Source organism: Phaethon aethereus (assembly GCF_964289735.1).
Source record: "Phaethon aethereus genome assembly, chromosome: 1".
Lineage (NCBI taxonomy): Eukaryota > Metazoa > Chordata > Aves > Phaethontiformes > Phaethontidae > Phaethon > Phaethon aethereus.
This window is the reverse complement of record NC_138575.1, coordinates 21,391,199-21,406,192: the sequence shown is the minus strand read 5'-3', so window position 1 is coordinate 21,406,192 and position 14,994 is coordinate 21,391,199. Positions and strand designations below refer to the sequence as shown.

The 14,994-nt window shown below is 38.8% G+C and overlaps 1 protein-coding gene across 1 annotated transcript; it reads right to left on the bottom strand.

Annotated features, from left to right (window-relative positions):
• Nucleotides 1-5,105: 5,105 nt before the first annotated feature.
• Nucleotides 5,106-8,624, bottom strand: ZBED4 (zinc finger BED-type containing 4; the record flags this gene model as incomplete). Its single annotated transcript, XM_082014124.1, has 1 exon — nt 5,106-8,624. The coding sequence occupies one exon, from the start codon at nt 8,622-8,624 to the stop codon at nt 5,106-5,108; it is 3,519 nt and encodes a 1,172-aa protein (XP_081870250.1).
• Nucleotides 8,625-14,994: the final 6,370 nt, after the last annotated feature.

Sequence of the window (14,994 nt, the reverse complement as noted above, 5' to 3'; positions counted from 1 at the left end):
ACCACCTACACTTTTTAGGCTAAGAGAAAAAAAAGTCTGCTTACTAAATTTAATTCTAAAGTTGCTAATGTACTGAAACTAACGGTTTAAATAAAATAAACATCACTGTTGCAGGTTCACCATGTCATTGTGCATGAGGGAACTGTCTGCCGCTGCAGGGATTGTTCCAGCACAAACTCAGCTTGATGAAAACTCCCACTATTAACAGACTTTGTGCTTTCTTACAGTCCGAGATAAATAAGGGAGTTTTCTATACATTACACATATGAGAAGTGTTGGGAAAAAATGAAAGTTTTAGCAATCACTAAGAATTTATATTAAAAATAATACAGGAAACCCAACACAAAACCCACCCACTCAATAACTTACCTCAACACTTCAATGAAAGCTTTCACCCTTTCTTTGAAAGTCACTCTCTTCTCAAAGGCGGCAGTGCCGGAACTGAAGATGGAGATGCTCCCGTAACTCCAAAAAAGAGAAGCTTTGTGCTTTCGGTCTCTCCTACTTTTATTTACATTTTTAAGATAGACATGCTTTAATTTTAAGGCCTGTTGGGCCTGCATATTATCTTTAAAAAAAGATTCTAACATAATTATTAGTTCTTAGCCAAGCTGATCCTAAAACAGTGTGGTCTTAAGAACTAAGCCCTTAAAAAAAAAAAAAAGAGAAATTGCAGATACAAATAAAGTAGGCTAAGTAGACTGATAAAATTTTACTTTTAAAAATAGTGACTAGTTCTCGTGCTCTCACGAAAAGTTTTAACAAAAAGCGAGACTATACAATTAAGTATCCATATGAGTAAGATGCAAATTGGAGGCTACAAAATGCCATCACTTCAACTTTCCACATCAGTTACACTCAGCTGCCTCCAGAGGAGCCAAGTGGCTTGTTCCCAGAGAACTGGGATTTTCAGGTAAGCTTGTTCACTGCCAGCACACCTGCTGGTATGAGGCAGCTCTACAATGCCTGAAGCCAAAGGCTGTATTTACATTCAAGCCTTGAGTGAAAATTGTATCACTTGTTTAAAAAAAAAAGTTTCTTCATCCTCTACCTCCCTCTCTACAGGTTTGGAGAGATTAAACATCTCCTTTACAAAGGTCAAGGTTATATTCACAGTTAAAATGTAGGGGGAAAAATGGAGATAATAATTAACCAGTAACCATTTAAACATGTTTCCCAATAAGCTGCTTCAAACTCACCTAGTTCGAACTATACATAAACTAGAACAAATTGTTTTATTACTGCAGAAAAAACACGTGCTGTTCTCACAGAATCACAGAATCACTAGGTTGGAAAGGACCTTTAAGATCATCAAGTCCAACCATTAATCCAGCACCACCATGTCCCCTAAACCATGTCCTGAAGCGCCACATCCACACATTTTTTGAACACTTCCAGTGATGGCGACTCCACCACCTCCCTGGGCAGCCTGTTCCAATGCCTGACCACCCTCTCAGTGAAGAAATTTTTCCTAATATCCAATCTAAACCTCCCCTAGCGCAACTTGAGGCCATTTCCTCTTGTCCTATCACTAGTTACTTGGGAGAAGAGACCAACACCCTCGTCGCCACAACCCCCTTTCAGGTAGTTGTAGAGAGCGATAAGGTCTCCTCTCAGCCTCCTCTTCTCCAGACTAAACAACCCCAGTTCCCTCAGCCACTCCTCATAAGACTTGTGCTCCAGCCCCCTCACCAGCTTCGTTGCCCTTCTCTGGACACGGTCCAGCACCTCAACATCCTTCTTGTAGTGAGAGGCCCAAAACTGAACACAGGATTCAAGGTGCGGCCTCACCAGTGCCGAGTACAGGGGCACAATCACTTCCCTACTCCTGCTGGCCACACTAGTTCTGATACAGGCCAGGACGCTGTTGGCCTTCTTGGCCACCTGGGCACACTGCCGGCTCATATTCAGCCGGCTGTCAACCAGCACCCCCAGGTCCCTTTCTGCCAGGCAGCTCTCCAGCCACTCCTCCCCAAGCCTGTAGCGTTGCATGGGGTTGTTGTGGCCAAAGTGCAGGACCCTGCACTTGGCCTTATTAAACCTCATACAGTTGGCCTCTGCCCATTGATCCAGCCTGTCCAGATCCCTCTGCAGAGCCCTCCTACCCTCCAGCAGATCAACATTCCCACCCAACTCAGTGTCATCTGCAAACTTACTGAGGGAGCACTCGATCCCCTCATCCAGATCATCAATAAAGATATTGAATAAGACCGGCCCCAGAACCGAGCCCTGGGGAACACCGCTTGTGACCGGCCGCCAGCCAGATTTAACGCCGTTCACCACAACTCTCTGGGCTCGGCCATCCAGCCAGTTCCTCACCCAGCGAAGAGTAAACCCGTCTAAGCCACGAGCCGCCAGTTTCTCCAGGAGAATGCTGTGGGAGACACTGTCAAAGGCTTTACTAAAGTCCAGGTAGACAACGTCCACAGCCTTTCCCTCATCCACTAGGCGGGTCACCTGGTCATAGAAGGAGATCAGGCTGGTCAAGCAGGACCTGCCTTTCATGAACCCATGCTGGCTGGGCCTGAGCCTTTGGTTGTCCTGCAGATGCCCTGTGAGCACTCTCAAGACCAACCGCTCCATAATCTTCCCTGGTACAGAGGTCAGGCTGACAGGCCTGTAGTTCCCAGGATCCTCCTTCCGGCCTTTCTTGTAGACGGGCATCACATTGGCAAGCCTCCAGTCTTCTGGGACCTGTCCTGTTAACCAGGACTGCTGATAGATGATGGAGAGTGGCTTGGCAAGCTCCTCCGCCAGCTCTCTCAGTACTCTTGGGTGGATCTCATCAGGCCCCATAGACTTGTGGGTGTCCAGGTGGCTTAGCATGTCCTTGACTGCTTCCTCCTGGATTATGAGGAGTACATTGTGCTCTCCATCCCCGTCTTCCAGCTCAGGGGGCTGAATATCCTGCGGATACCTGGACTGGCTATTAAAGACTGAGGCAAAGAAGGCATTAAGTACCTCAGCCTTGTCCTCGTCCTTGGAGACAATGTTCCCTGCCATATCCAGTAGGGGATGGAGATTCTCCTTGCCTCTCTTTTTGTTGTTAATATATTTGTAAAAGCATTTTTTATTATCCTTTACGACTGTGGCCAGACTGAGCTCTAGCTGGGCTTTTGCCTTTCTAATTTTGTCCCTGTTTGACCTAACGAGATCCTTGTACTCTTCGTGAGTTGCCTGCCCCTTCTTCCAGAGGTGATAAACTCTCCTCTTTTCCCTGAGTCCCAGCAAAATCTCCCTGTTCAGCCAGGCCGGTCGCCTTCCCCGCCAGCTCTTCTTACGGCACATGGGGACCGCCTGCTCTCATTTCACTCTAGAAGAACAAAGAAATGCTGACTGTTCATAGAATTAAAAGTTACCTTTTAAAGTGCTGGAGACAAAATGCAGTATTAGTTTTTCCCAAGTATACCATGTAATAATTTGCTTCAATAGCATGGGTGTAAACGTAACTGATGGAATAACAATTGAAATATCTGAAACCATTAAAAGTTTAGAGAAACGTCACGTGGAAACCAAGGCCACCCGGGAAAGAATTTAACAGATTTTCCTGAGGTTGAATAGCTTGAGTGGAGAAACAGAATCCAGGCTTAAGTCCAAAGAGCTAAATGGAAAACCAATCTTTTCACACAGCATGTCCTGTGGTATATTTATGATTATGATTACAATTGTATCAACAAATTTTTATTCAATAGTTGTCTTAAATCCATCTGAAAATAAAAGGCAGTGTTGACTACCACTAGAAAATTGCAAATAAAATGTTTAATTTCAGAAACTGAGTTCACCATTTATAAATACACTAAAACATAGTAAATGCAAAATTAGATTAGGCATAGGTACAGTATTTTAACAAAGCTACAACTTTTCTAAAAGGTCATAGGCAAATGATAACTTGTTTCCCAGAAAGTATTCAATGAAAACTGAAATGAGATTAATCTTCCTAGAGTTAAAAAACCATGGAGAACGTTCCTTTCAAATTAAAATGCTGGCTATTTTTTTTTCCATCTTATTTGAAGTTTTGAGGGCTTTATATCCCATTTGCCTGATGGACACCAACAGTTAAGAATCAACCCTACTACATAAAATTCTAAGCAGTGCACCATATCCATAAGGCTATTACTGAAAATAAGAGCAGTTATTTCTGTACTAGGAGCTTTAAAACAGGCTGTTCTACACAACTGAAATTACGTTAGGAGTAAAGGGCTCAATTTTTACAATAGGGAACCTTATAGTTTTGATGCACTAAAGATTAGAAAAGGCTTTAGAATGACATTAGAGTCTTCATGGTAGATTTCTTGCCTTTTTTTTGTACACGGCATTAAATAACAAGCATTAATTCACAGACTTTGATAAGACTTCCAAAGAGCTTTTATAAATACCCAGAATATTTCTGTAGTTCAGTTAAAATGTAAAACCTGAACAGGAGAACCCAGAACAGGAAGTTTTACTACTGATTGCTGTATAACTGATATTCCATATCATCTCAAATTTAAGATTTATTTTCAGATACTAAGTCAATAGTCTCCTGTAAACACATCTTCCTCAATAACTCTTCTTAATCCTTTAAGTACTTTAGGGCTTGCAGTTTAAAAACACCACATGATAAAAAGACAGCTTGAACCCCATCTTTCATGTACAGCTTTCTTTTGACAACTACAAAAGCTGTTTTGTTGCAATTAAAGCAATGTTCAACTAAAATACAGTACCTGGTTTATGGTTTTTACATAATAATTGAATAAAAAACTACAGAATAGAACTGTTTACATCTTTTTTTTTGCCATTCTATTAAAACAAATGACTGAGCTTTTTTAAAGTTCATTTACAATTATGGATTAAAACCTACATAATTTTGTATAATTTGACAAGACAGGCTATCTCTAGTGTGAACTTTTAAAAAACATATATACAATATCTGGCCTGAAGTACTATGAATAAGGCACATGTAGACATATTGAAAGCTGAAAAAAATGAAAACTAAAATTTGGAATTATAGTCACTGATTAGATGTCATACATGGCCCCTATTGGAGCAATTTAACAATCCAAGTTATAGATAGTTAATATCCAGTGAGCAACAATAGATTTAGTTTAGCAGTTTGTTAATTAGTTTCAATACTGGAAGTATATTAAAGGAAGATTCACTTTCAAAAAGATAAGCTTTTCAAAGTGTTCAATCATCAATCTTGACTGACTAAAGTTGTTGCTTTCATTGGATGTATTGAACAATCTCTCTGAAGGAACAATGCTTGGTGGACAACCCAAGAACCTGACAGCCAATTTTGACAGTACTGGCCAAGATGACTTTTTAAAATTCCAGTAAGTTAACGGATCACAGTTATGCTCAAGCACTTCTTCCTCCAAGTAAGAAAGCACCATTTCCTCTGGTAACTTTGCTCTCTCTTTCAGGTCTTTTGTTTTCTTCATGTCACCCATGAGTGACCAAAGATTATCTTCCCCATATGAATTTGTAGTTGGTGAACCTATATCACATCCATTGGAAACAGGTTTATCATCATCTGAGGTAGAACTCATTATTTCCAGCTCCCTGATTAAGTCTTGTTTATATTGTTCAGCCTCCTCTTCTGTAAATAAGGATGTTTTATACCGGGGATCCAGAAGTGTAGCAAAAATGTACCTTGGATCATGAAGTGTGGAGGACAATCTACTCACCATAGCTTCTTTCAAAGATTTCAGCATAGTATCTATGCCCATTGTTTCCTCAAATAGCATTTCTATTTTCCTGTTAAGTATATGAATCATTGGAATCACTTGGCTTAGAGTAGACATGTGTGTACTCATCTCCCTGCTTGCAGCTTCAAAAGGCTTGAGAGCGTGACACACCGACTGCATGACTTCCCACTGATCACAGCTTATTAGCTCCCTAAAGCTGCACTCTATTGACATTTCATCAATTGCTCTTTTCTGTTCGATAAGACGTTCCAGCATATGAAATGATGTATTCCACTTTGATGGAACATCTTGTATTAGCTGATGCTGAGGCAACTCATACTCTTTTTGCAACTCAGCTAACTTCTCTTTTGCTTTTGCTGACCGATGGACGCGTTCACAGATCTTTCTTGCAATACTAAGCAAATTCTGAACCATTCTCTGGCTTTTAATAGCCTCATTTACAATGACATTAACAGTGTGACTAAAACATTGTACACTTGAATGATCACCTTCATTTAAAGTTTTTTCTATGCTCTGATTATCAGTAACAGTAATCCCAATCTGAAGGCCAATGGAAGTAATCCATGTTTCCCACCAGTACTCTAACTGCTTCTGAATACTGATTCCATTGTAGTCACAATCAATCTGTGATACATTTAATAGTGCTGAACAATGGTAATCCTCACACTGTGGTCGAAATGAAGACTCAAATGTTACCCAATGAGCTGTCAGGGTTAGATATTCTCGTGTTTGGTTGCTCATCCATATTCCGGATGTAAAATGGATCACTCCACTTTCAGCTTCTTTAAGATGTGAAATAATTATTTGTTTTACATTATCATACATATCTGGAATCGCTGTCCTAGAAAAGTAAGATGGAGAAGGTAAAGAATACTGAGGTTGCAAGTATTCAAGCAGCCTGTTAAAGCCAATGTTATCTACAAAAGAATATGGCTGAAGGTCAAGTGCAATCATTTCAGCTACAAGACTTGTGATTTTTTTGGCAACTGGGTGAGAGTCACAAAACTTGTCATTGGTTTCATCAAAATTTGAAGACCCTAGTAATTCTGTGCTCAGTGGCATGTGATTATCCGTAGATGAGGATAATACTGTCTCCGAGACATCAGTTTTCAATACATTGTTATGAAACCGCTGCAAATGTCTTAGAAGACAACTTGTGCCTAGATTTGTTGGCTTTTTCCCCCTACTTATTGTACGTCCACAGTGCATACATATTACTTTTGTTGAATCTGCAGAACAAATTGAAAAGTGATTCCACAGTTTTGAGGTCTTCTTACTGTTAACAGGAAATATAATTTGATTATCATGTGTAACCATTGTAGGCAAGTCAGTCAACTTTGATGATGAACATTCTGCAGAAGCCAAACTGGCGTAAGGAGAATTTGCCAAACTCACATCAAGAAAGCTCTTTTGGTTTCCAATTACGTCGGGATGGCGTCTATATAGATGTCTCATCAAACAGCTTGTGCCCACATCTCCTTTTTTCCCACGACTTATCATACAACTGCAGTATCTACATACTGCTTTTAGACTGTCTGCAGGTGACAGTGAAAAGTGATGCCAAACTTCTGACTTGAGCCTTTTCATAATCCTTTTGTTTTGCTGAAATACAGCGGTAGGTTCAAATATTAGTGGGCCTAATCCCTCACACTGTTTCTCAGGAGAGGAAGCAAAGGAGACTTCACCTATATCATCAGAAGATGACAGCATTGAGTCTTCCACTAGAGCATCTCCAGAAGAGAGATTAGTATGGATCTCCTCAGAGATTCTGTCTGGAGAAGAAGAAACAGAAGTTGATTCTTTCATTAGTTTTCCAGGAGAGGATGACATAGAATTCAGATCACTATCTGAGGGCAGTAAAGAAGGCAACAGAGTTGGAGGTGCGGTGTAGAGAGGTGGTATGCTGGTACCACCCCCATTCTCTTGCAGGACAATGGAACGATGGGCTCTCCACATATGTCTTATTAAACAACTCGTTCCAAGGTCTTTTCCATTTTTTCCTCTACTGAATTCATTCATGCAGTGGATGCAAACAGCTTTAGAATTATCTAGAGGTGACAAATAAAAGTGTTTCCAGACAGCAGATCTCCTTCTGGAACCTGATGTGCTCTTTGGAATTACAACAGTTTTTTCTGCTACATTCTCCACAGTGTCATCATACTGGTTGTTGGGTAGCTGTGGAGATGACCCAACCATGACTTCTTCTTTGCTGCACTTTTCAGAAACTGAGAGATCTGATATTTCTTCAGAAGAAACAATAGAAACAGATTCCTCAATTATTCGATCTGGAGACGGTATTTTAGAAGCCATTTTCTTGACCAGTTTGATAGGGGATAACATAGAACTCAGATCTCCAACATCTGCGGACTGAGGTGGTAGTAACAACGTAGGTGAGGAAAAGGAGGATATACCTGGCATACTTCCATTTTCTTGAATTAGTACAGTGGGATGGGCTCTCCTCACATGTCTCATGAGACAACTTGTACTCAGGTCCTTTTCATTTTTACCCCTGCTAAATTCTTTCATACAGTACATACATATTGCTTTAGTGCTATCTCTAGGAGATATAAAAAAATGGTTCCAAGCAGGTGACTTTTTTCTGGAGCTTATGTTTCTGCTAGAAAGGAGGCTTTGTGTCACAGCTTCCATTGCTACATCATACAGCGTACTACTATACTGAGAAAAAAGAGATCCGTAATCATCTTCATTTTCTGTAGATAAATATTTGCCAGGGTTGTTGGTGACGAAGTTCTTTTCTTTGTCTTCTTGTTCATCACTGCTGTCCACATGTTTGAAATCATCTTGTTCTGTCTTGATATCCATTCTCTCTAGAGTACAGTTAATGCTGTCTTCTTCTTGCTCTACTTCTAAGTTATTGATTTTACCCAATACAAAATTGCCATCCAGTCTGGGGGCATCTGCTTTACTCTTGTCCATGGATGACAAATTTTTCTTGCCAAGTCTTCATTTATTAATAAATATGGATAATTTAAAAGATTATTTTAAATTATGTATCTTGTATACTGAATGCACAAACACAAATGTGCGTATGTGTTAAAATAATCTCTGGTTTATGAATTCTGTATCCGTGTTGCGCATCAGCAAATATGATTAGTCATAAAAATGCATTTAAAAATCATAGACTTAATTGATGATCTCATTTCTTCCCCAGGATCAGGACATTTCAGGTCATAGGTGAATGTTCTCAAAGACATCTACTGTTAAATGCTTCATGTTGTAGACATAATCCGAAAAAATGAATGTTCTATTTTCTTGCTGAAGGAAGCCATTCTGTTCATCTTGACTGGGCAACTGTGATTCTTTTGCACCATCTAGAAATAATAATAAAAAAAAAAAATCAGAAGACACAAGTTGACTAACTAACACACTCTAAAAAACTATAATAAAGGGGAACTGAAAACATGCAGTAAATGTTCTGTGTTTTGTTTTTCCTTTGAGATAAGAACAATTTAGTGTACTCTTGGGCAAAAAGGAAAAAACAGTATTTACTCAATACCTTTATTGTGGACAGATCCATGTCTACAGACGCAGCTCTAGTTCAGATTTGACAAAACCTCGAGTTCAAGCATCACTTTTGTATTTGCTTGGATATACATATGCCGCATCCTACATCCTAATTCAACCACTGCATAACCATACATACACACATATACACACAAGCATATACTATATAGTTGTCTATATCAACAGATACATATGAAGACAAGCAGGCATTTAGTCATGTTAGCACAGAAATATGTACTTAAAACCAAATCTTAAGTTATGCTCTTGGACATGTGAGCCCTTCATTACTGACGGCAGTGTTTAAAAATACAGTATTTTACAAGAAACCTCTGCAAGGGTGTCCAGTATTTAGTCACACTAATGTCTCTCTGTTCCTCTGACCGTAGTTTCATATGGTTATATTCATACCATAACACTCCCAGACAACACCATACTATAGAAACAAGCTACTTCTAGAGTTTCATGATTAAAAACTGAAACGCTTTATTTAGGATAACTGGGCTATGCAAATGCCATGTATACACTGAGGTCTCCCAAAAGCATACATCACTCAGAAGCAAAGATACATACAGTTGCATACGCTTGGTGCCTAGAGCAACACTGCCAGCTCAAGTTCCTCCTATAACCAAGGATTATACTAGAAAGCCCATGTACACCAAAATCCTAATTTCCTTCACGGGTAAAGATTTCCCTCACCAGCAATTCCAGTACAGAGAGTAGTTTTTTGAAGTACAGCTGCTTATAAATCACAAGGCAACAACAGGCTCAAAAAACAAACACACCCCCCCCCAAACCTGAAGAAGCTGTCTGCATTTGTAAGCCACTTTTTTTTTTTTCTTTCCTTTTTACTACAGTTCTATCAGAATTCTAAATTTTTCCCAACCCTTTCTCACTTATTCTTGTGTCATTAATGTAGTTATTGGTACTTTCATTCAAGATAACAAATATTTATTGACCACACAGCTGATGCTACAGTATGCACTCCAATTTGTGTGAACTGGATTTTATGGGATGTTGTCTCCTCAGTTGAAGACAACACACAAATTTGAATAGGTTATTTTAAAAACTTCTCACACAATTTTCATGTGTTACTCAAACACAAGGATTTCAGCAGACAAAAGGTGAAGTTAGCCATAGCTACAAGACACATAAAATAAGTCTAGGTTGTACTCACACAGACTTTTCCCCCCTGTATCAAGACCAACGTCGTATTAGATTTGTAACCTGTTTATTATTTTTCTGAGGTCTGTTTACCAGAGGGATGAGAACCACTTATTTTCTGTGGATTTCAGACTTGTGAAAAGCCTACTGTAGTGATCATTAACTTACTTTCTTTTCCAGTGCAGGGGAAGAGGCAGGGAAAAGGAGGGGCAATCAGCTTATTGCAGCTATTTTAAGAAAAGGGAGATGGAGCAGTCAGAACTTGCAAAGAGGAAGGCAGTAACTCTGGTTTTCTTTCTATGAAAGTTTTAGTATTTGTGTTCTACCTTTCTCTCTCCTTCTCAGAAGGAAAAAAAAAAAAACCCCACAAACGTTTTCCGACACCAAAAGATATGAGGGTTGAGCATGAAAAACACACATTCTAACAGAGGGAAAGACTTGAAGGAAAACTAAGAAAATTAACACTACACAGTACTTTCCACAGGTTTGTAAAAACACTTGTAAGAACAACTCTGGCAGCAGAGACTAAATTTGCATCACTCAGTACAAAATTGAATGAAACACAAGTTAGCAATCACACACATATTGATGATAGGGAAGCATATGCATGTGGGACAGGAGAACGAGTATAATATAGTCAACATTTTTAATAGAAATCAGTCTAAGAGAATTTTTTTCCTCATCCTTATTTTGATCTAATCTGTGAATTTGGAACTTGTGCTACAAATAGGAAAAGCAAAAACATATAGTAAGTTGTTGTGACTTAGGATCACAGAACAGAAAGGCTCAGAAGCAAGTGACTCCATGCAGAGCCTACAGAGCATAAATTATGCATGTAAGTGCCAAGTTACAGTAAGCACATTACAGATTCCTAGCTAGATTTGCACAAAATACATGAATGAATCCATTGGCATCGGGTTCTGATGAAGGTGTGCACAAGTTCTTTGCCTCAAAACAGGTAATCACATCTCTAACCTGCAATTGCTGTGATTTCTTAAATCTGCAAAAACAGTTCTAGGCTTTGAACAGGAAAATCCATGGAGAAGCTTCACTTGTCCCTGTCCTGATAAGCAGTTACTGCTTAACACAGCTAAACCTAAGGTAGCCTGATGGGAAGATTTGGAAACCTGATAAATGAGACCAGTTGCAAACTTCATAACAATCCTTAACTAGATTGACATTCATTAACAACACACATTGCCAATGGTTAAGGTCTTAATCATTATCAGCCATTATCACTACATATTCAAACAGTTAGGCCCTAATCATCTTATCCTAAATTAGCTTTAAGTACACAATACCACTGAGCTGATGCCATGTAGTTAAATACTGATGGCTATGGTCCTTGACGGTCTTAGTTGCTGAAGTTGAGGTAAATAGGTGAGAGAGCTATTTGGACTCTGAAGCAGGAACCTTGGTGGTAGACTTCTTTCTTCCCCATTTCTCCCTGCTGTTGCTGGGTGTTTTTAATGCTCATAATCTCCTCCACCAAAAAAGGGTGTGGGAAACAACCTCATCTGCTCCTGACATTATTTGTCGTCTTTTCTTTAGGACTAGAAACTGTTCTGGTTCCACCAGAAATCTTTCCTCCTTATTCTGTATCCTTTGTATTTGTTTGCTGATTTTACTACTTGAATTCTTGATTCATGTTCTTCTGTCCCCTGTTTGTGCAGTTAAACATAGGTCTCCCTTTGCAGCTACATATTATTTCCATACTTATGATTAGCTGTGATATGAAATGCTTTCATGCTGTTAAGAGGGTTTATGCTATCAACAGTGTTACAAAGTGCTTATATACTGTGGCCAGTTACACTATTTTAGTGTACTTATGACTGGGCTTAGGACAATAAAACATTAATTATATCTTGCCCCCTTTATGGAAACATTCCAGGTCAGGTTGGACGGGGCTCTGAGCAACCCGATCTAGCTGAAGGTGTTGTTGCTGGGGGGTTGGACTAGAGGACCTTTAAAGGTCCCTTCTAACCCAAGGATTCTATGATCCTACTGCTGTTACAGGTTGCTGGCTACATAGTACATATTTTTCTGGGCATTGCCTTCTAGGAATGCAGTATAGCTGAGAGTCTTATATGAGTCTCGTTAAGGCTGCTAGATCACTTCCTGGGAAATCCCCAGAATTGGATGCCACTTAGAAGATTCCGCATGTATTTTTTTTTCCATTTTCTTCCAAACATTTAAGTACGATCTCTGTTGCTTTGAGTGTTAATCCATCACAGTATAAAATTAAGTCAAGCTCCCTGGGCCCTTCAAACACCCTTAAGGGTTCAACCCAAATTTTCTTTAGAGTGCAGTCCCCAGAATGCTCAATGTTAGAAAGATAGATATGTTTTTCATCCCCCCCATACCAACTCTATGTAAGAGTCAATATGTTTTAAAAAGAAACAAAACACTCCATCCTTTTTTAAAATTGTATAGTAATCCAGAAAAGTATGAATTTGGTTATGAACACCTTTACAGAGCTTATTTACCTTTGGACACAAACTACTCGAAGTTAAGGACTACTGCTAGACAAACAGGATATTCAAGGAGAAGGAAAATGTTTTCAAATGTACAAAAGGCTACAGGCAGTGAGCTCAAAATGAAAATGATTTATGCCTTTGAAATCTCCTCAATTAGATACAGACAAGCAGCGAAACAAAGAGAATTAAGAGTCACCTTGCAACAAAAATCTTCAAAGAAATTAAATGGAACTAGAGAACAATTATCTACTCGAATGTACTACTCTAGACTATTAGTTCCTGACTGGCTGTAGACAGTCAGTGGTTTGCTGTGGTAAGAAGCCTAAAGAAACATTTTACAGGATTTTCCATTCAAAATGGGATTACTGAAAGCGTATGGCAGTTGACAAGAAGTCTCAGGAGAATGTCACAGATCCAAAGAGTGCCACAGTGGACTGCCATGACCAGAAGTAGTCACTGCTGAAGGAAGGGGGTAAAAAAAGAAAAAAAAAGAGAAACACTGGTGTCTTGGGATTGCAGACATACGTTAACATACAGAGAAGTATGAAAATTATGCACTGAAGCATGAGCAGATTATTTGCTTGTAAAGCAGATAGTGGCCTGCAAGCTTTAAACAATTTTAGGTTGAGTAAGTCAGGCAATAATCATGGACTTGATTAATTACAGATCTTAGTGAAAATAATGGTCTACAGAAAGTAGTGTAGTAGTGTAAATACAGAGAAAACACACACACCTGCAAAACGTAAGAGCAGTTGTTTCAAGAAAGATGACAAAGTGAAAGCAAAACTATTCACTAGTTTGAAAAAATATCAGAAGTAGTGACTGATTTTGAGCATAGGAGGTACATAAAAGCACATTAAAAACAATTTACACAAACAGATGTCAGTTTTAGAAAGAATAGTGCTAATCTTGTTTATTTTTTGAAATCTACAGGCATCATTAAGAACATAAGTAAAGAGAAAACTCCTAAAAGCAAGCAATACAAACAATAATGAGAAGACATTTTAAGAAATTATTATTAGCTCCCACTTCAATGGCAGGTACTATGCTAATTATGGAATATTTGCTAAAATTGCTAAAAAAACCCAAACAACCACAAACAAAAAAATAACCCCCCATAAAACAAAACACACATCCAAAAACCTGTAACAAATAAGCAGAACGTGTTTTTGTAAATATATAGTCTTGATGAACCTTACTGCTTTTCAAAGTTACAAATCCCTTGATGAAGGAAAACTAAGAACAGTGACTTATTTAACCGAAATTTCCTATGAGAAAGTATCAGTACTAGCTCACTCAAAGAACTGCCTAAGTTTGCAAGATACTGAGGGATTAAAATGTGGTATTAGAAGACACTGCAAAATTAGCATGTCATGCTCTGAAATGAGGTGGGTCCTACGCTCAGGTCTCGCTGGAGCTCACAGCAATCTGCACAGACAGGCATTCAAGCGTGAACTAGTGGATGCAAGAGTGTAATTGGGATCAAAGTACAGCAAGTTAGGCTTAATAAAAGAAACAAGTTGTTTTGGACCTCATGAGAGGTATGATTTGTAGAGGACTGTTGGGAGAGAAAAAAAAGGAGAAAGTAAAGCCACATTTACTGCTCCATTACTTTTCCAGTCACCTGAAAGGCAGATCTTACATTAACTGATAATCATTGTGATTTTACAAAGTTATTCTCTCCAACTTGCAAAATAACCCCTCATGTCCACCACCCCAAACGCTCCAGCTGGACACAAAAGAGTAAAGTGTAGAAACAGCACCACCAGTACTGTACATTGTTCCTTGTTGACAGGAATAGACTTCACCCTAACCAAAGGGTGAGGTTATATTCTGTTCCAGTATGGAACAGGATATAACAATTAAGAGAAGTAATATTAGACATTTTTCTTAATCTTATATGAAGGAGTTGAAGTTTATAGCAATCTGAGTACTTAACAGAAAATATGTTTTTAAAAAAAATTTTAAATTTGGAGAAGCATATGTTAATGGAAAGGGAATCATAACCAAAATCATATCTAAGTCAATAAAAAATCCAAAAAAAGGGCATAAAGATGGGGGGAAAAAAAAAGAAAGAAGCTATTACTTCTGTAAATGCTCTCTTCTACTGGAGAGAAAAACCCTGATGTTAGAAACAAGGTATT